Source organism: Durio zibethinus, chromosome 10, assembly GCF_047325235.1.
Source record: "Durio zibethinus cultivar Kanyao isolate XHJ-2024 chromosome 10, ASM4732523v1, whole genome shotgun sequence".
In the NCBI taxonomy this organism is placed as follows: domain Eukaryota; kingdom Viridiplantae; phylum Streptophyta; class Magnoliopsida; order Malvales; family Malvaceae; genus Durio; species Durio zibethinus.
Genome location: NC_143171.1, coordinates 27,307,765 through 27,328,251, shown reverse-complemented (window position 1 = coordinate 27,328,251; position 20,487 = coordinate 27,307,765). Strand labels below are relative to the sequence as shown.

At 32.5% G+C, this 20,487-nt stretch overlaps 3 protein-coding genes and 1 pseudogene across 11 annotated transcripts; 2 read left to right on the top strand and 2 right to left on the bottom strand.

The window, feature by feature from the left end:
• Positions 1-8,401: 8,401 nt before the first annotated feature.
• On the bottom strand, positions 8,402-10,306 carry LOC111293428 (uncharacterized; annotated as a pseudogene). Its single transcript, XR_016345482.1, has 5 exons — positions 10,238-10,306; positions 9,547-9,881; positions 9,089-9,122; positions 8,750-8,974; positions 8,402-8,532 (listed from the first exon to the last, which is right to left on the bottom strand). The product of XR_016345482.1 is annotated as an uncharacterized LOC111293428 (transcript).
• Positions 10,307-12,384: 2,078 nt separating this feature from the next.
• Positions 12,385-13,780, bottom strand: LOC149516630 (uncharacterized). 2 transcript variants are annotated; one of them, XM_089767339.1, is made up of 4 exons: positions 13,636-13,780; positions 13,118-13,223; positions 12,955-13,032; positions 12,385-12,748 (listed from the first exon to the last, which is right to left on the bottom strand). In XM_089767339.1, exons 1-4 carry the CDS (start codon positions 13,735-13,737, stop codon positions 12,696-12,698), a joined length of 339 nt encoding a protein of 112 aa, XP_089623465.1. In that variant the 5' UTR covers positions 13,738-13,780; the 3' UTR covers positions 12,385-12,695. The 2 variants fall into 2 exon arrangements, with proteins under 2 accessions (XP_089623465.1, XP_089623466.1); XM_089767340.1 differs by lacking the exon at positions 13,636-13,780 and adding an exon at positions 13,371-13,575.
• Positions 13,781-13,952: 172 nt separating this feature from the next.
• LOC111292070 (uncharacterized) lies at positions 13,953-16,368 on the top strand. 3 transcript variants are annotated; one of them, XM_022884264.2, is made up of 4 exons: positions 13,953-14,111; positions 14,469-14,965; positions 15,367-15,611; positions 15,744-16,368. In XM_022884264.2, the coding sequence occupies exons 2-4, from the start codon at positions 14,517-14,519 to the stop codon at positions 15,980-15,982; spliced, it is 933 nt and encodes a 310-aa protein (XP_022739999.1). In that variant the 5' UTR covers positions 13,953-14,111; positions 14,469-14,516; the 3' UTR covers positions 15,983-16,368. The 3 variants fall into 3 exon arrangements, with proteins under 3 accessions (XP_022739999.1, XP_089623189.1, XP_089623190.1); XM_089767063.1 differs by having other exon boundaries at positions 13,971-14,111; positions 14,473-14,965; positions 15,744-16,090; XM_089767064.1 differs by having other exon boundaries at positions 13,984-14,038; positions 14,473-14,965; positions 15,744-16,090.
• Positions 16,369-16,500: 132 nt separating this feature from the next.
• LOC111293465 (phosphoenolpyruvate/phosphate translocator 2, chloroplastic-like) lies at positions 16,501-19,897 on the top strand. Of its 5 annotated transcripts, none has more exons than XM_089767067.1 (9): positions 16,501-17,070; positions 17,781-17,903; positions 17,975-18,127; positions 18,404-18,489; positions 18,610-18,694; positions 18,872-18,991; positions 19,136-19,190; positions 19,357-19,464; positions 19,610-19,895. In XM_089767067.1, the coding sequence occupies exons 3-9, from the start codon at positions 18,080-18,082 to the stop codon at positions 19,720-19,722; spliced, it is 615 nt and encodes a 204-aa protein (XP_089623193.1). In that variant the 5' UTR covers positions 16,501-17,070; positions 17,781-17,903; positions 17,975-18,079; the 3' UTR covers positions 19,723-19,895. The 5 variants fall into 5 exon arrangements, with proteins under 5 accessions (XP_089623193.1, XP_089623192.1, XP_022741927.2 ...); XM_089767066.1 differs by having other exon boundaries at positions 16,501-17,671; XM_022886192.2 differs by lacking the exons at positions 16,501-17,070; positions 17,781-17,903; positions 17,975-18,127 and having other exon boundaries at positions 18,138-18,489; positions 19,384-19,464; positions 19,610-19,897.
• The last annotated feature ends 590 nt before the right edge of the window (positions 19,898-20,487 follow it).

The following is a 20,487-nucleotide window of genomic DNA, read 5'->3' as shown; positions in this document are numbered from 1 at the left end:
GGAGAGTGGTTTTACTGTATTCAACCAAGAAATAACAACTTATTTCTTGCTATAAATGCATTGTTTCTCTTATCATTAATCACCGAATTTATAAGTAATTTTTTTTTCTTATCATTAATTAGATAGTTTCTCTAATTTCTTTTACTTTTTTTCCTAGAGAATTACGGCTACACCAAAATTTATTATGATAAGAGAAAATATTTTATTTCAAATATTAAGCAGTACTTAATTAAGGTGATCTTTAAAAAAAAAAAACTACAATAAATACATTGTTTGCTCTTAAATTTTAATAAAATTAGTGTATTAAATGTAATTTTAAAAAAGAATATTATAATCATTTTTAATAAGTGTTTATATGACTCGTATTCTAATGATAATTAGTCAAGAGTGTATTAAGCTGTCAATGAACTTTTAGGCAAATTTTTGACAAACAATTACAAATAAAAAAATTACTCTTAAAACTTTTAAATCAATTAAAAGGTCACGACATGCTGAATTCTCTCAAATATTTGTGTGATTAAATGGGTATTGTTTTATATATTTTGTGAAAATTCAGAGAAGCCAACGGGATAGCATATATGTACGGTTACTTAATTAGCGCCTGATTCCTAATAGATTAGTATGATGAGGATTGATGACTAGAAATAGTAGCTAACCACTATGAATTTAGTATATCCATCCATCCATAACATAAATTTTGTTAAATTTAATTGAGTTATGACTTGTTCTAAGATAAGTCCCCTGTGAAACCCTTGGTGTTTCTTTTTTTTTTTCCCTCTCCCATCACTTTTGCCTTCAAATGACAAACCCCTTTCTTTTTGCCTTTCAGGCAACAAATTTCAACAATTTTTTGATCTGAAAAAATGGCGGAGGAGTGGGTGAGAGAGGATTTCAATTTGTTGTACTTTTTTTTTCTTTTCTTTCTCTTACCCACTACCCATTTCATCCCTCTATTATCCTTTCACGTCATTTTTGCTATCAATTTTGCTTTTTCTTTTTTTTTTTTAAATGTAAAAGAGTGGGGATTTAAAATTAGGGAAGAAGGTAAAAACTTTAATCCGTTTTGGTTTTCCAACTAGCCCACTGGAAAGGAACAAAATAAGAAAGATGAATGGGGAGAAGAAATTGTTCAAACGAAAAACACCCAAGAACCAAGCTCAGTATAAAAGATCAGGTTGGTCAGGCTATCTTTTTTTTTTTCATTTCAATTTTTTTTTAAAACTCTACTTATGAGATTTTAGAGTGAGATATTTTTTTCCTTCTGATTTTTTTTTTTTGGAGAAAATAACGAATATTTTCAAGTGAGTTTTTGTGTGTAATAAGAATATGATGATAGAAGGTGACTGTGTCCTGCAGGTATAAGGACACTACTGGTTTCGGATGGCCGTTTTTCATAAAGGAAAAAACAAAGAACAAAAAATCCTTGTTAATTCTCTCAGCAGCCATACTAAAAGTGCTAATTAATTATTGATATATAGCAATAGCTGAGGATGATGCCTGAAAAATCCAAGACCAATATCCATTTCAACAGGCGATGCAACGATTAATTATTGATATATAGATTAATTATTGATATATAGCAATATCCTTCTTAATTCTCTCAGCAGCCATGGTAAAAGTGGTAATTAATTAATAATATATAACAATTCAATTATATATTCAATTATTTTTCTTAATTGTACGAAAAATCAAGGAACATGAATTAAATATATCTTAGTCTCTGACAACCATAGGACCGTCCTAGCTGTGCGTAAACACCACGCTGTCCTCTACTGCTCCAGCTGGTCGACAAGAACCAGTAGGCTTTTAATCACGAACCCGCTCACGCTCTGCCAAGGTCGTAATTCATCAACCAAACTTGAACTTCCGTCTCCTGTGTGTCTTTGGGTCACAGAGGTACGAACCTATAGATGAGGTTCTATTCAAGTACATTCGTGATGATTTCAACTTCAATTTCACCATAAAAATGGTCATTGATGAACAGCTCATTCATTGCATGTGTTTCAAAAAAAGTATGCTGGGTCACATCATCGACATATCTTTCTATTATTGGCCGTATCTGCAAAATATTAGCCAAGACATTATCAAACAGGTTGAAACTGGTTACAGAATTATTAATTCATCCTTGTCAATCGATCTTTGTAAGGGGACGCTAAATTATAGACAGTATTTTTAAATTAACATCATATGAGGATAAAAATTTTACAAATAAATCATTTAAATAAGCATAACAAACTAATAAAGAGATAAATTTAATTATAAAAATATATATTAAAACAAACAAAAAATATAGACTATAAAATTAATTAAAATCTCATCTATATTAACTAATCAAATCGGAAACAAAAATTATGCTTTTAAATTTGGCTTATATTTTGATATTTAACTATAAATTTTTTTAGTCATCACTTAAAATAAAATTTAAGGTATAAGAAACAAGAATCTAATTTTTTTTTACCCAAAGGTCAAAGAAATCTAGCTTTTTGTTTGATGTAAGTTTAACCAAATTTCATCCTTTTATCACTTTTAAATCTTTCCATCAAAATCATTAGGTGAAACAAAAAGTTTGTAATAATTAAAGTCATTTTTAATGATTTTTTTTGTCAAGCAGGTACAACGCCTTTGACTGAACAAAAGCTTGCTAGCCCTTGGACACTACTGGTTTCGGATGGCCTTTTTTCCCAAAGGAAAAAAAATCCAAGACCAATGCCAGGCAGTCTCAAACATTTATGTTATAGGGTGGGTGGGGAGAATAATTTATTTGAATAGAATTAATGGTTTATATATGACTCGTATTCTAATGATAATTAGTCAAGAGTATGATGAGCTGTAAATGAAATTTTAGGTAAATTTTTTGCAAACAAATAATACAAACAAACCTCTTCAAACAAAAATATACATATAAACTACAAGTCGGAATGTACCAAAGAAAAAAAAAAAACTAGATAGGTTTAATTGAAGAGATTGCTTAAGCAACCACAAAATCCCTTAGTTGATGGAGTCTGTTTCAACCATTACCACGTCGTATTTACTAACACGTTTTATTTCTTTCCATAAATTTGACTGTTTAAAGTAATAATGCACCAACTAATTAACAGTTTTAACAACCAAAAAGTCATTGGCCAAAAAAATTCAATCAATTGACCAGGACTTCGATAACAACTAACAAAGGCCTCCAATAAGTGAAGCCTTACAGTTTTGAATGAAAACTCTACCAAACAAAAAGGTAAAAAAATGATTGACTATTTTGGAAATAAAAAATTCCAAACCTAGTTAAAAAAAAAAAAAAAAGGGCATGTTCGCTATAACAATCAAAGTACGAGAAATTTTAAATTTGATAATTTAAAATACAATACAATGATATAAAATAAATATTATATGAAAATAAAATATGAAAGTGATACAATTTAAAATTGTAATAATAATAATAATAATATATGAGTTTAACAAAATTAAAAAATTGTATTTCATAGTTTCTTATCGACATAATTTTTGTATAAAAAACAATATAAATATATGAATTTTAATATTTTACGTGACATGTATTCATAAATCACTTGTAGAACTTGATTATATCATTTAATTTTATTAAGCCAAAAAGTACAAAAAGAAGCATATCAATTAAATAATAAACAAACAATACATTCGCATTTTCTTTCACTCTTATGTTTTTTTCAAGTAGAAGAATAATTTTCAAAGCATGCCGTAATTATTAAGGAATTTGAATTACCATTTTGGTTTTTAAACGACAACTAAAATAACTGCATGCTTTTTGCTTCGAGACCTAAGCCCTAAATGATCCAATGCTAAACACGTAATTATGAAATATTAAAGAGATGTATAGAAGTTAATATATAGTACAATATTTATATATTTACATAATTCAATGCCAAAAAAAAAAATCATAAAACCTTAAGCAAGTTGATAAAAATTAGTACATAATGTAATATTAATTAGAAGTTAAGACATAAAGAAACAAACTTCTTCTTATTATTTTTTTCAGCTTTTGTATCAAGCCTTTCAAATTTTTAAATAAATAATTTGCTAAAGAAAAAGAAAAAGATAGAGGAAGACAATGAGATGCTACTGACGCAGTCCAACCCGTGTGGCCCATTCCAGTCTCTTTGCAGATCAGGCCCAAGTACCCTTGGACACTACTGGTCTCGGGTGGCCCTTTTTTTTTTTTTTTTTCCTAATGGAGCAAAAGATTAAATGGCCACCTGTACCCAGTCTCATTAACAGCAACCGAAATTCTACAGCATGACTTCCATATATGGTAACGAGGAATTAAAGGAATCCATACTGTTCATTGAGATGGCCAACCTCTTAAAGGTAACAGCCCGAGAGAGTAGCTTTGAGAAACTCCTTAATTCTGTCAGCAGCTATGGTACGCAAAGACCAGGAAGTGGTGATTATATATTGATATATAGCAAAAGCTGAGTATGATGCTTGAAAATTCCAGGACCAATATCCATTTCAACAGGAGGGGTTTGCAATTTCCAGGAAATCTTAAACATTTCTGTTAGGGGATTGGTGGGGGGAATAATATATTTGAATAGAATTGTTTATATATGTGCACAAGTGCACGAACTTTTCATGCAACTCAGCTCAATTCAAGTATATATTCAATGATTTTTCTTAATTAATTTTACCAAAAGTCAAAGAACATGACTTAAATATACATCGACACTAAAGGGGAATTGTACTGAACATTTGGATCACATAAAGGGGACTACTGGGGGATTTAAAACCAAATGAATGCTATATATACAAAATGTCGTTTCAGAGTACATATATTTATTTTGCTGTATTATGCTGGAAAAAACAAAAAGAAAAAGCACTGTCATGCTTGGAACTGTAGATCCATCAGATGCACCCTGACTCGATCGACTTGGATTATGTTGTCCTTTCATCGCAATTCTAAACCTCTACTTTATTAGCCACTAGCTTCTGCAACTTATATAAGTATCATAGAGTATTGGAAGGTTCAGCATCATCAACCGCCAGCATGATCAAAACCAGCTCCAGTCCTGGAGGGCTTGATAGCCCTAAAGTATGAACTAGGGAAAACAGTACCAAATACCTTAATCCCATCGTCAGATTGTTGCTGATAAAACGTGATTTTATCACCAACATTGAGACCTTTAGCAAGAACAAATTCTCGCCAACCCTTTTGTAGAACAGGTTTGGCAAAGCCTGTCTTCCGGAGGAACAAAAGTCCAGCTGCAGCCATTGTCATCCCTAACTCGCAACTCGAAGGCATTGCCTGCACTGAAACGAGGTAAGCAAGCTAGACACTTTGTTGGAATAGTCAATCTTTTGCATATGTCAGTGTGAGTTAGGGACTTTGAAAAGACTCTTTCCTTCATTACTGGAGACATATATGGTACTGATTACTGAACCTATTTTCTGACTTTGAATTGAACCAGGGCTCTCTGTCTATCCATCTATTTTATGAAGCAAGGATTTCTGTCCCTTATGACCAAGCCAAGATTAACAATCTTATTTAAGTTCATGTTTTCCTGAAAGGAGAAACGATCCAAAGTAAAGTCTCGACAAAATGTGAACATAAAACCGAGTATGGATGACTTAATGTCTTAATCTCACACAACGAAACAATCAAAAAGATGATAGCATTCAACGATTTTATTAATGCAAGGGTGCTGATCAGTGATGAGGATGATTGGTCTTCATGGAATGAAAACTAATCTCTGTGTTACTTGTGAGATTTAATTTAAGGAAATTGTGCCGCAGATTCTCCCAAAGAACGAATATTTTATTATAATGATGAAGATTGAGGATAAAGTTTAAGTGTGTGTGTGTGTGTGTGTGTGTGTGTGTGGGTGGGTATTTATATTAGTAATGGAGCGATACAACTTAAGAATGCAATCTTTGGAGTTGGTGTGTATAAGCAGCGGCTTCTGCTTCCTAACTAATTCATAATTAATTAGGACAAGCTGGTTTGCATTGCATTGAGCATTAGCCTAGGTCTTTGTGTTGCCCTTTTGTCATTAAAATTACATAATTTGATGGAGGAAAAATATGCAGTAGGTTATACATACCCAATGTTTAGATAGGATGGTAGGTAAACAATTAGTAAAAATGAAAGATAATGCTCCAAAGCATTTGGTTTAATTGGTTGATGCATATCCTTTTGCTCAAAGATTCGAGGTCTTCATTCTCAAATAAAAATAATTAAAATATTGACAAATCAATTACCCAAACTTTTAAATCAATTACGCAAACTTTTAAATGGGTATTATATTACATATATTTTGTAGAAATAGAGAGATGTGAAAGGGGATAGCTAGCCACTATGAATTTAGTATATATTATATTACTGTTACCAGCTAGTACTAGTTTCCATACAAATAGAAAATATTAGAACGGAAACCCACAGATAAGCACTGACTTTTACAGTGGAAAAATATTTAAAGCCATAAACCAGTAATCATAATCATAAACTACCCTTCTTTGAATGATATTGTAGCATATCATAAATGATGAGCAGTTCTAGGCGTAGGGGGGACTCATTGTTTTCTCACAATCTCGATACGATGGCGAGAATGAGGTAAAATGGAGCCATATATCTTGATTCCATCTTCAGCTTCTTCTGCTTCATAAAATGTTACCTTATCACCAACGTTAAGACATTTAGCTACAACAAAGTCTCGCCAACCCTGTTGAAAAACCGGTTTCTGATAAGCTCCAGTCTTGCGGATGGAGCAAACGAAAGTCCAGCACTTCCCATTCTCATCCCGAATCAGCAATTCCAGGGAATGGCCTCCACAAAAACGTGGGAGAAATGCAAGACTCTTGGTTGGGATAGCTAACCTTTTCATGCTATCAGTGCCAGTTAACCGCTTTGAGAATAAGACCCTTCTCTTCTTTCCTTGGTTTTGTATGGCTTTTGAATCCATGATCAGTAGGTAGTAGCTGAATTATTTGCTGGAGCATCCTTTTGCTTGATCTCTCCCTTGGTTATTGTGCATATTTATGGCAGAGAGTGGGGTCGGCTAGAGAGAAGAAAAATTGGAGCCCCCTGCCCTTTTCTAGAAGCTGATCGTGGCCGAATCTTCCTCTCATTTAACCTATCCACACGTTCTCTTTGTTAGTATGAGAGAATTTTAACAATGAAGTAATATATACTAAGAGCACGTACTGCAACGGTTTAATTTTTTCATATTTTCGTACAACTTGAATTATTGAAATAAATATCAATTACATGTAAATGTAATAAGCATAATTTTAATTTTAAAAATTTTTAAAATTACAAATAAAATTGACAAAATCAATCTACTAATGTAATGATTTTAATTAAAATTTAATTAACATCATATGAAGATAAAAATTTTACAAATAAATCACTTAAGTAAGTATAAAAAAGAGATAAATTTAATTATAAAAAAATACATTAAAATAAACAAAAAATATAGAGTATAAAATTAATTAAAATCTCATATTATATATTAACTAACCAAATTGGACACAGAAATTATCCTTCTAGAAATAGCATTGGTATGGGTCATAAATCACTAGATTTGGCCTACATTTTGATCGATCCTTACTATAATTTTCTTTAATAATCAGTTTAAACAAATTTTAAGGTATAAGAAACAAGAATCTAACTTTTTAACACAAAGGGAAAAAAAAATCTAGCTTTTTTTGAATTGCCACTTTGTCTGTGACTGACATTTTGATATTCATAATTATACATTTCTGTCTCAATGCATTTAGACAACCTACTTAATTATAAGTAACCTACCCTTGACCATGAGTCATCAGCAATATATTTATATATATATATATATATGTATATAGATATATATTTATTTACTTATAGGATCTTAAAAATACATATGTGGACATTAATATCAATTTAAAAGCGAAACTAATAATTTTTTTATTTTTAAATTTTACAATTTATTTTGCTGATAAAATCTAATTAATAAAATTTTTGTCCAACTTAATAGTCACTCGCATGACGATGCATTGTCACACATGTAATTATAAATGTGCAAAGTTATAGACACAAATTTACAAATCATATAAAATTTAAGAATTTTTGTTTTTCGTTTTGTTTCAGTCATTTGACTCAGTTTTTCACAATTATTTCATTTTCACAGTAGCTGGAAATAAATCCAAAACAAGTTCAAGTAGAAGCATCAACCAACAGTTTGGACAGAAAGTATCATTAGAAAAACAGAATGAATGGATCTTCAACTGGAGATGGGAGGATATAGAGAAATGGCTATGAAATTGTTCTTTAAACTGCTTCAGATATGCGGCAAGTTTGGCTATGATTCTATGAACTTGAACTACGTGATGTCATGATTGTTTCTAACATTTAGATGTGAATGAATTCCTAGTATATTGAACATGTTCACACACAGGCATGAGCTCAAAAGCAAAAACCAGATATGCAAAGGGATAGAGAACTCACTAAATTAAATTTAAAATATTTGATGGAAAGAAATGGATAAATAATGGACCAATAAATGAGTCAGTAGGCATAACTGCTCCAGCATTCATCTGCATATGACAAATCAAAATGAGGTTTAAAATATAAGTTTTGAGGAATAAGGTAGAAGCTGCGTGAAAAGCTCAAAGGATCCCCACAACATTCTTAAAATCTTTTAGCATCCAATGCAGTGCTACAAAAATGATTTTAGAGTAAAAATACTAGTACTATTTTCACTAAAAGGTTTAGAACCATTATTTTGTTGTTGAGTGGCAAAAGAGAATTTACCTGGAATATAACTTGGAAGAGATAACTAGAAATGCCTGCAGTTTGTGAAACATTGCATCTTTCCTGGGGATTTAAGGCTTATCTACGAACATTTGTACCATTTCTGTTAGTTAAAGGCATGTAGTATCCTTGCTCTGAATCTATCCTAACATTATCCACATCAAAATCACAGCTGCTCATTTTTTTATGCTGGTAACACCCGTAAATAGAGAGCAACGTTCCAAACTGCAAAAATGAGGTGGAAATCATACTGCATACAGTTATCTGGATACTGACAGTTTTTTGCAGAAGCAGAAACATTGCAACAAAGAATGGGAAGAATATAATTAGAAGACATACCCCCAAATAAATGGTAACCAAAGTAAAAGTCCACCTGTCCAGCACCAAAAGACATCATAACTTAAAAGTTAGAATGTTTTGGAAAATACCTGTCCGAAATAATTAGGAAGCTTGACATACAAGGCAAAATACGCTCTGATTTCAGTTTCGGAAGATCAGATAGATGAACAATATACATTGGTTTTAAGTTCAAAATCAATTTTGTACCGTTTGGGGATTAGGTGACTCTATACTCTCATACAGCCTTTGGCAGTTTGGTTGATATTTAGCAGCTTTTGCAGCTCTTTGGAAAAATAATAAACTTTCCTTGTACAAAAAAAGAAGCTCACGACCAATTTAAAAAACGACAGTCATTGCATTTACTTAAAATGCCATGATTCAAATATAAAGATGGAAGCAGTTTAAATAAGAATTAGTAACTTAGTCCAAGGCAAGTTCGGATAGGGAAGATTGCTTACGGAGTATAATAGTAATAAATGCAACCATCATTAACAACAACTTTGATTTTAACTGTTGCCAAAGCCAAACAAAACGCAACAACTCGATAACCCAACAGCCAAAGAGGATGGATTTTTTGAAGACAAGGCCTCCAAACATCATCATCATATAACTCATCACAACCTAAATCTTCCTGCCTTTCTCTTCCATCACATTTCACTTGTTTCAATCCTTCATATTTCCATATTAAAAACAATGCCATAACAATTGGAGTCAAAACAATAATTGAACAAAGCAAGACTCTCCAATTGAACCAGTAACTCAAGGTCGTTGTATCTGCAGTCACCGAATCCTGCTAAAAGCAAATTACCCATTATAATTCTTGACACCCTTTTTATTTGTTTTTAAAAAAACTATCTTTTTTTTATTAACTATTCATCAACTGCTTGGTTCATATTTGATATGTTCAAATTCAGATTTTTCCATACACAAATTTCCATTTTTTTATCTGATTGCAGTGCTAAATATTCATTAATTACATCAAAAACCGAAAAGGGTATTTGAAATTAATAAGCAATCCATGAAAAATAAAGTAATCCTGAAGATTCAAAATTTTGGATGATATTAATAACAACAACATGATACAAATATAATCCATAGAAGAAAAAGCTTTATGACAGATTCCAACTAGTGAAAAGATAGATTACTTACAGAATATATAATGATTTCCAGGGGAAGAAATGAGAAACAGAGGCCTTTCGGTAGCTTGGATATGAGGAAATGGATAATTCAATTATTTGATTTTTTTTTTGTATTTTATTGATTTTAAGCATTTTAATTCCTTATTGTGGAACCGCGAGATATAAATTTGGATCCATATGATGTGATGACGTGGCGGCATTTGCTTACAATTTTATGTGCTTTGAACACGTGAGCTAACGAGGAAAATTTGTTGGCCCCTAAGTTGATGTTGGTTACAGCCTTACAGGGCAGGAGAGCCCATGTAACTATTTGACTTGGTTCATGGCGGTAGCCTTTTTTGCTACGTCGCCAAATAAACACTTAACTTTGTGTATTGACTGATAGTTTTCTCTTGATCATTTTGATGTGTGGCTTTTGTTTTCTCGCCCTTTTATTATATTGCAATGATACAGGTGGACACAGGACATGTACATTTCTAGGGCTTTAGTGTTCTTCCCATGCTAATGCTTTTGCTGTAGCCTGAAATCCTTATCCCGCTGCCAAGAGTGGTCCATGCTTTTTCATCCACTTCCTGCTTTTTACATTCCTTGCTGAGGTTGCCAATACTTCTCAAAGCGGTGGTATAATCCTGACTGCTGAGGCCAATGCAGTTTACTTGGATTCCAGGCTTTGCTGAATTTATGTGATGATAATGTTTTCATGCCAGAATTTCCAACTTTTATGCTACCATTACGTTTGGTTGCCTAGGAAAAACCAGAGATGAAAGCATATTGAAGTTTATCGAGCAATAATTTCAGTACTTGGTTTGCAGTAGTAGCCTACCATTCAAGAGCAGGTTTTCAATTGAAGTAAAAGAATCTGCTATTGGTCTTTCTTTTGTGCAAAGCTGGCAGATATTGCTTAATTTCAGTAAAACATGATACGAAACTGATTCGTATTACAGCGATACAGTAGTTTCATGGCACTTTTTTTTTAAGAACTATGCTTAAAGTTATCGCTTTTAATGTAAGCAAGGATTTAAATAACAGTCGTGGTCACGTTTTCGGTCACGTCATGTTTATTGTGTTTTTAGATATAATGAAAATCATTACGATCACTGTACTCATCGCGGTCGTAAATTTTTTTTTTTTGCACAATTTATATAAAATATAATAATTATAATTATAATTATAAAAACTCTTATTCAATGATTTTAAAAATAGTTTATGACACTATATCTTTTATTTTTAAAAAAAATTATTTATAATTTTATTTAGATTATAAAAAGCATTAATATTTGGTTTATTCACAAAAAAAATTATTAAATTTTATATAAAAATTATAAATTAATATATAACACAATCAAAATATAATATTTAATTTTAATTAATTTTTGTCTAACTTATTCAAAAAAATTTATCAAAAATTTTCATCTAAAATCTCTATATATATTATATTAAATTATTAATCCCTTAATTTTTTTAATTATAAACCTTCAATCTCTCTAATTAGATTTTATCTAAAAAAATTTCAAAAATTAAAAAATTTCAAACTTATATTTTAATAAAATTTTCAAACCTATACTTTTTATTTTTTAGTTTTTAATCTTAGTAAGAGTAATAGATCATAAAATGCTAAATTTATTAAATAACTTAATCTTTTTGATACACTAATTGATATAAATTTTTTTGTCACAAATAACTTTCAATAATTATATAATAAATACAATATTCAATAATTACACAAAAATAACAAGAATTAATCTCATATCAAAAAAATTGACAACAATAAAATATCAAAACAACAAAAAAAAAATAAAATTCAGATACAAAATTATAAATTAATATATAACATAATCAAAATATAATATTTAATTTTAATTATTTTTCATCTAACTTATACAAAAAATTTATCAAAATTTTTCATCTAAAATCTCTCTATATATTATATTAAATTATTAATCTCTTATTTTTTTAATTATAAATTTTTAAAAACTCTAATTAAATTTTATCTAAAAAAATTTCAAAAATTAATTACAAAATTAAATAAAAAATTCAACTCCCACTCCCCCCCCCCCCCCACACACCTCACCACACCACTATTTCGTTTTTAAACCGCTATTTGAATCATTTTGTAAGCAATTCACTCATGTATGCAACTCTTTACACAATACTCGATCGCCACAATAAGCTAGCCTTGAACTACAACATAAAAGTCTTCTGCTACATATTCCCGATCTGCCTGATCATAAAGGCGATGGGATGAATCTAAGTCGAAATTCATTAAGGAGGGAATTAAGTGTTTTGAAATAGCAAGGGCTTACAATCTTTATCAGGGCCTAGAGCAGAAAAAAACCAGTAAATTATACTCATATTTTGCATTCTGAAGGCTGCAGCAGATGTCTCTGAAGTTTCTGATCACTTTATTAAATTTATAACTAGGAAGAAGTTCATTCATGGGGCTTTTGATGATCTTGTTGCTCTTTGAATCAATGCCACTGCTTTCTTCTTCTGAAAGTAGCCATCCTTTGAGTGGAAATATCTGAATAGGATATAAAAATACATCAATAAGAGAAACAGCCTCTCACTTAAGTTTAAGCCAAATTAAAAAGGAAAACTTAATTGGGAATTCATTTCCTTTATAAGAAGGGTATAATATCTTGAAGAATCCATTAGTTGTTGAACTTTTCAAAATCACTTTGGTTTTCCCAAACTGATCATCAGCATGCAAAGTTTTGTTGCCCTTACAGCTGAACTGCCTTGGAGATAGAGCCTGGAAATAGGCTTGAAAGAAGGCCTTCTTCTCTTTAAGCAACTCTTTCCAAACTGCAAAGGCACCAGCTTAAGCATGTCAAAACACTAATAACACATATACATGCAGGCGCTGAAAAGAGTAAAGAGAACTTTTTACCTGTTAGGGTGATGGTTGGTTCAATCTTGGCATGCTTAGCAAGTGCTTTGACACAGTCATCTCTGCTCATGTGAAACACAAGGCATCTCTCTATCATATGTTGAACCTACAAAACAAATCGCCCCAAAGCATTAAACATTAAGTTTTTGATGTTTTTCACAATGATTTCAAAAACCCTCTTAAATGGTCACAAACAATGCTAATACAAAGCAAAAGATTCTAAGTATCCCAAGATACTAATCTGGTGTTTTACCATTCCATTGTAGTCATGTGGCTGGCAATGCAAACAAGGGAATTGATGTTTTTGGCACATTTTGAGAAAAGGAGAGAGAGGTGAGTGCAAAAAGTGCAGGGCTGTTTGACATATGTGTTAGATATTTAGATTTTTTTTTAGTAAGGAAAAGCATAATAAGAATAAAATGAAAGGGGAAGAGAGAAACTGAGAAAAGGGCTGTTATCCACAAATATCCAAGTGAAGGGCCAAAAAGAGCATGAGAAATCCTAAGGCTTATGCTCACCTCATCTTCAAGTGATGAGACTTCACCGTCTTCCAATTGCAGAAACAATATTTTTTCTGAGATGGGAAATGTTTTGATGTGGACCTCTCTGCAAACTTCCATAACTCTTTCGATATCTATCCCATCACCTACAGCTTAAATTTAATCTAGTTGGGCTTGATGGGTGATGAAGCTTCTGATCCTAGAAACTTACAGCAGGGTCCATATCTAGTTGGGCCACAACAGATTAGAATGAAATGATGGAGCCTCTCTATCATAGTTTGGCCCACAAATAGCAGCCCATGAAAACCACACAAAGTCCAATAACCATCTGGAAAACCCTGCTTGGCTAACACGCGAAGTTGAAAAAGCCCCGGGGTTTTGCTGCTTTCATTCTCTTTTCCTTTCTTCTTCAGCTTTATTGGTAAAACTGAAAACTTCCTTCTACAGCTTTTCTCTCCAAAAAATTTTGCTATCTAATCAAAATTAAATCTTGGGTAAGTCTTTTTTCTCAACATTTTACCTTAAATATTCGTGAAATAATTGATAGTATTTTCTTTTCCTATACATGCTTTGAATGTATATGTATTTTCATGAATTTGGGTCTTTCTGGTGTTTTATGTTATAGTTTATTCTTAATGGAACTTTGGGTATGCGGTAATAGTTGAATTTACTTTTTCTTTTGGGGAGTAAATTTTGGTACTTTGATTACTTAATAGACCAAAATTTTCTCAGTAATTCATGGAAGAAGAAAAAGAGAGAAATTTCTGAAACATATATTGAAGCTTTTTGCAATTTTCTGATAACATAATAAATAGTAACTTACATTGAACATATTTTCTGACTTGTGACAGACAGGTAATTGCTTTTTTTGGTTCTGCATAAAATTTAGTATTTTGAGGATGTTGCTTTTGGATCCCTCAAAGAAGATGTCATTTAACCGGTGCATTAGAGATGGAGACTTAGTTATTGTCTATGAGAGGCATGATACTATGAAGGCTGTTAAAGTGTGTGAGAATTCGGTTCTTCAAAATCGTTTTGGTGTGTTTAAACATTCGGATTGGATTGGGAAGCCATTTGGTTCCAAAGTGTTTAGCAACAAGGGTGGATTTGTTTACCTATTGGCTCCAACGCCGGAGCTATGGACTTTGGTTCTAAGTCACAGGACTCAGATTCTCTATATTGCAGATATTAGCTTTGTGATTATGTACTTGGAAATAGTTCCTGGTTGTTTGGTTCTTGAATCAGGGACCGGAAGTGGATCTTTAACAACCTCACTTGCAAGGGCTGTGGCTCCTACTGGACATGTTTATACATTTGATTTCCATGAACAGAGGGCTGTGTCAGCTAGGTAAGAAGATGTTTTTCTTTTGTGAGAGTGCATTGTAATATTATTTTATCATTCTGATGAAATTTCAGTTTCAAAGCTTGAGTTATGAAATATGATTTGATAATTGTTAAGGTTGAGTTAGAGTTCTAGTTTGATTTCTGAATCTATTTGGGCTGATGTATTTTCAGATTCTGCATCTGTAGCTGCAATGTTTCAGAGTCTCAAAATCATCTCATTTTATGGATCTTTTCTTTTCTTCTTTTGAGCATGTTTAGTCCCATTTTATGGTTTCTGCTTGTCTAACTCACTGTAGAAAGATGTGAAGATGATCCTTTATTCCTTTTATTCTTTTATGGGTTGATTAGAGAGCAAAGGCCTGATTCATTGGCTTATCTGTTTATGATTTATCTCTCCTTTGACAGAGAGGATTTTGAGAGGACAGGAATAAACACCTTAGTTACTGTGGGAGTCAGAGATATTCAGGGTGAGGGATTTCCAGATGAATTTTTCGGGTTGGCTGATTCTGTATTTCTGGACCTTCCACAACCTTGGCTGGCCATTCCTTCAGCTGGAAAAATGTTGAAACAAGATGGAATTTTGTGCTCCTTCTCACCTTGCATTGAACAAGTGCAACGCTCATGTGAAACTCTTAGATCAAACTTTACAGGTAGCATTTTGGACACTAGTTCTGCCATCTTGCTCAAGCGGTATTTCTTTTATAGTGTCATGAACTTTTCTTAGAAGTGTTCTTTCTTCGTCTCTCACTCTATCTAAAGTGTAAAGTGCTTGTAACGTACAGATATAAGGACCTTTGAAATACTACTTCGCATGTATGAAATCCGTGAATGGAAAATGGATTGCTCAAAGGTTGATGATGGTTGTTCCGTTGCATCTCCTCCATGCAAGAGGAGGCAGCCTTCAGGTGAAGGAAGCATGGGGGACAACCCAAGTTCTCCAGCGGTCATGGCTCGGCCATCTGCTGAAGCTAGAGGGCATACTGGATATTTGACATTCGCTAGACTTAAGTGCGTCTTGTGAAAAACATTGCATACCGGATATTTGACATTCGCAAGACTTGAGCGTGTCGTGAAAAACATTTACTCTTACGATCAATTCAACATGATATTGAGAGTTTGTATCCTTGTATTCTGATTGGTTCTTACGTCACTCCATTACAAAATTGTTCATTCCTTATCATCTCTAGTCAACACAGAAGGTTCTGATAATGGTTTATGCTCGTGTTATTCCATGTTGCTTTCAACTGAGGTGTACCAAAAGTCTAAAACTATATCATACAGATGGGACGATGATATTTCTTTCTACACTTGGGGTTACAGGATACAATTTTTTATGTGGAGTTGTGGAAAGAATAATCATCAACTCTTGGCAATCAAAGCTTCACTAGAATAACATTGCCATTTGCCAATTCTATTGTTTCTTTACAAATGCATTTCTGATCCTATTGTTTCATTATAAATTAAAATTTCTCATCCAAAAGTCTTCTATTTGCAGTTTTTATGCTCTCATGGCAAAACGTACTGTTACACTTCATATCTACCATGGAATCTTTCGATTGGATTCCTTAAATGGCTGAAAAATGTCCTGGAAATGGATTTTAGGGGATTATCTAGTTGGCAAAATATGAGGTCCATGGTTTAGATTGCCCTTTTGAAAAGAAGCCCTGATTGTCACTTCTGTCTTGGCATCTTTAGTACACATACTAGTGAATTCATGCTATCCATGCATTTCCAGCTCTTGCTAATCACCACCAAATGAAGTTTGCAGAACTTTGGACTAAATGATCTGTCCGGTTTTTGTCCATAGTTTGACATTACCCATAACAAGAAATCAACACGTTAGAAGCTGAACTGTTGACTTCATTATTAGTATGGATAATCAAGCATTAAACATGCACCTCTACTTGAATTTGCGGTAAAGATTATAGAATTTATGATTTTCAAGTTTCAGCTTGAAAATAAAACTGTTCATCACTATTACCTCAGTCTTTTGACCTTTGTGTCTAATGTTTTATTCATCTTAAACACCACTTTTGTTAGTGACTTCACAGTTCAGACTTAAAAGAATGTGAACCGCAAGACTGATGAAGCCAACTGCCAAGTGCAAAAGTAAATGCCTTGTCCTTTCATGCCCCACATTTTTGTATTCATGCAGGTTTAAAACCCCAACCTCTATGACCTTGCCTTCCTTTTGTAACATTCAAAATGCATAGCATTGCACTCGTTCTTTCTCCTTAGCTCCATTGTTCAAACCTCCAACTAAAAACCGCAACCCCAGATATAGGCGGGTATCAAACCTATCTTCTTTAAAGCCGTTAGATCTCAGTTCCAGACATGGACATTCATATCAAGAACCTTCTTATCTGTCTTTTGGTTCAGGCTCCAATGCTCTAATCTTTCAGTCATTCCTCATTTCAGATAAAACATGTGATAGTTTTAAGGTCAGAGCAACATCAGTTCCTGAAAACATAGATGACACAAAGGACTCCAGTGGTTTGGCTAGCACCTTGCAGCGTGGAGCCATGTTTGCATTTTCGTATTTTCTGAACATCTACTTCAACATTTTCAACAAGCAGGATTTATATCTTTTTTTAAATCACAATTTCTTATTTTCACTATAGTTCAAGGGTCATCCCTTAAATATATTCCCTTACAATTAAGTCAGCAGTGTCTTAGAGAAATGCAATTCAAAGCACTGAGTAAATCTTGAGTTCGGTGATAAATTTTCTCAGATTGCTATTGTTAGTTTTCGATATACCATTCACATTAAGGCTGATATATTTTAAGTATAATTCAATTGCATTCTTTTTCTGCTGAAGGTTCTTAAGGTCTATACATTTCCAGCAACAGTTACAGCCTTCCAATTTGGCTGTGGGACTTTGATAATACTTGCAATGTGGGCGTCTAATCTCTACCATCGACCATAGCTTACTCGTTCACAGGTACTTCTGTAATTTTCATCACATATCTATATTTCTGTTCTGCAATCAGTATTTTACAAAGCAGTTTTCAGGTTGCAACAATCATTCCATTTGCTGCTGCTCACACTCTTGGCAACCTTTTGACTAATGTTAGTCTTGGGAAAGTTAATGTCTCATTCACTTACACAATTAAATCAATGGTGCCCTTCTTCACAGTCTTATTCTCAGTTCTATTTCTTGGAGAGGTAAGAGTATTGATATAAATACTGCTTGAAATTAGAATATTTATTCTGAATGCTTGAGCATTCAGTTCTGTTCTCCCTCCATCATAAGCTTTCACAGAAATGAGGAGATTGACTTGTCAAACAAAATTCTTTGGTTAATGTGCTTTAATCAAGACCCCAGTTGAGCAGCTGTGCAAAGTTATAGAAACAAATTAACAAATCATGTCATATTTAAGAATTTTTATGTTTTGTTTCAGTCCTTTGACGCAGTTTTTCACAATTATTTCATTTTCACAGTGGCCTACTTTCTGGATAGTGTCCTCCCTCATGCCAGTTGTAGGTGGAATGGCATTAGCCTCATTCACTGAGGCATCTTTTAATTGGTAAAAACCCTTGTCTGATAAACTCATTTAAAAGTCTGATACACTATCCCTTCACAGAAATATGGTCCATGTTCAGTTAAACTCGTTTCTTAAACTTGACTAAGTCTTGTTCTGAAACAGGATTGGCTTCTGTAGCGCAATGGCTTCCAATGTGACTAACCAATCGCGTAATGTGCTCGATAAAAAGTTCATGGTTAGAAAAGAGGTAAAAAAACATATAATTCAAGCACAAATATACACTGGTTTTACATTTTAAATGTCATTGAGTCACCATTGTTTTATGACAAAATTATGACAATTATGCTCTTGATTTTACAAAGTGATTTCTAATTTATCTGATTGATCATGTCTTCTGGGCTCTAATCCTCACTTTTCTAAACAGGACACTTTGGACAATATCAATCTCTTCTCTGTAATAACCATAATTTCATTTATCCTATTGGTTCCTGCTGCCATTTTAATGGAAGGTGTCAAGTTCACTCCTTCATATCTCCAATCTGCTGTAAGTAGCTATAGCACATTTACAAAGGAAATGCTGATGTTGTCTTAAAGCAACAATTAGAGCTTGTTATGTCAAAAACATGAAGCTGTTTTTTTTTCCCCCCTCTCTTTCTTGAATCAATTCAAACCAAGGTTTGATTATTAGGGAGCTATGCATAAGGTCGCTTCTGGCAGGATTCTGTTTCCACAATTATCAGCTGGTGAGCCTGTTTGTATCTATTGTAATTTGCTTCTTTATCCTAAAATTATGCAGTTCCTGAGTAATCATAGTAACTATAGCAGTAGGGAATGCATAATTTCTAGTCCTCTAATCGAAGTTGAAATGCCATGTTTTCTGTTTTGCTGGTCTCTTACATGATACTGCAGATGGTATAACCAGTTACACACTTGTAGGAAATTGTGTTAAGAGAGTTGTGGTCATCGTCTCTTCGGTTATCTTCTTTCAAACGCCTGTTTCACCTATTAATTCCCTTGGTAAAATTGTTCATCAACCAATTGTTAAAACATGGCAAATTTACAAATCTTCCTTGATCATCAGCTTTTACATGCACTAATCAAATTGTCATAAACTTGCACTTGTATTCTATTAATAATTAACTGTGACTGGTTTGGACTGCAGGCACTGCAGTGGCTCTTACTGGAGTCTTCTTGTATTCGAAAGCAAAGCGAATGAAGCCAAAGCCAAAGGTTGCAGGAGTTTGTATTAAATTTAGATGGAAAAAAGGTCTCTAACTAAATGTTCTTAACGGTTTTAGGACAGCCAAACATAAAAGAATTTTAAGATCGAAGTAAATGAGGGAGTTATCATCGATCTTTGATAGGATGTGATTGGTCACTCAAAAATTTATCTTTTCAATAAAACTATAAAAACGAGTTTAAAGTTTATCAAAAAGATAAATTTCGATTTACGAAAAATCAGGTTGGGTCCGAGAGTCGGTTACGTGTGGAAAAGGATTAGCACCCCCACAACACCCATAACTTGGTACCCTTTAATTACGCGTTATTTTCGGTGTTGGATAAAAATAGTTTCAATTTAAAATTTAATACTAATTCCTTTCATTTGAAAAAATAAAATTTTGCTAAAGCTCTTTATTTAAAAATATTAAGAAAATCTTAAAGTTAAAGAATTATTTTAAAATTCTCCAACATATAGGCAGAATTTAAAATAACTTTTTTCGCTTAAAATTTAACATGATAATCTTTAAAATGAAATAACAATCTTTATAGAAAATAATTATTAGTGACTCTCCAACATCTAGGTAGAGTATTAAGAATTATTTCTTTCATAATGTTATTTTTATTTCATTTTATAATATCACAAAAAATTTTTTAAAAAATGTATTATTCTTTTTTATTATAAAATATTTTATTATCAACCAGTAAATTAAAAAGAGAATAATGCAGACAATTATCGATAATAACACACTAACATATGTATGCTAATGAATGTCATATAAAAAGAAATGCAATTTAAAAGTTGGGTTCTCAAGTATAATG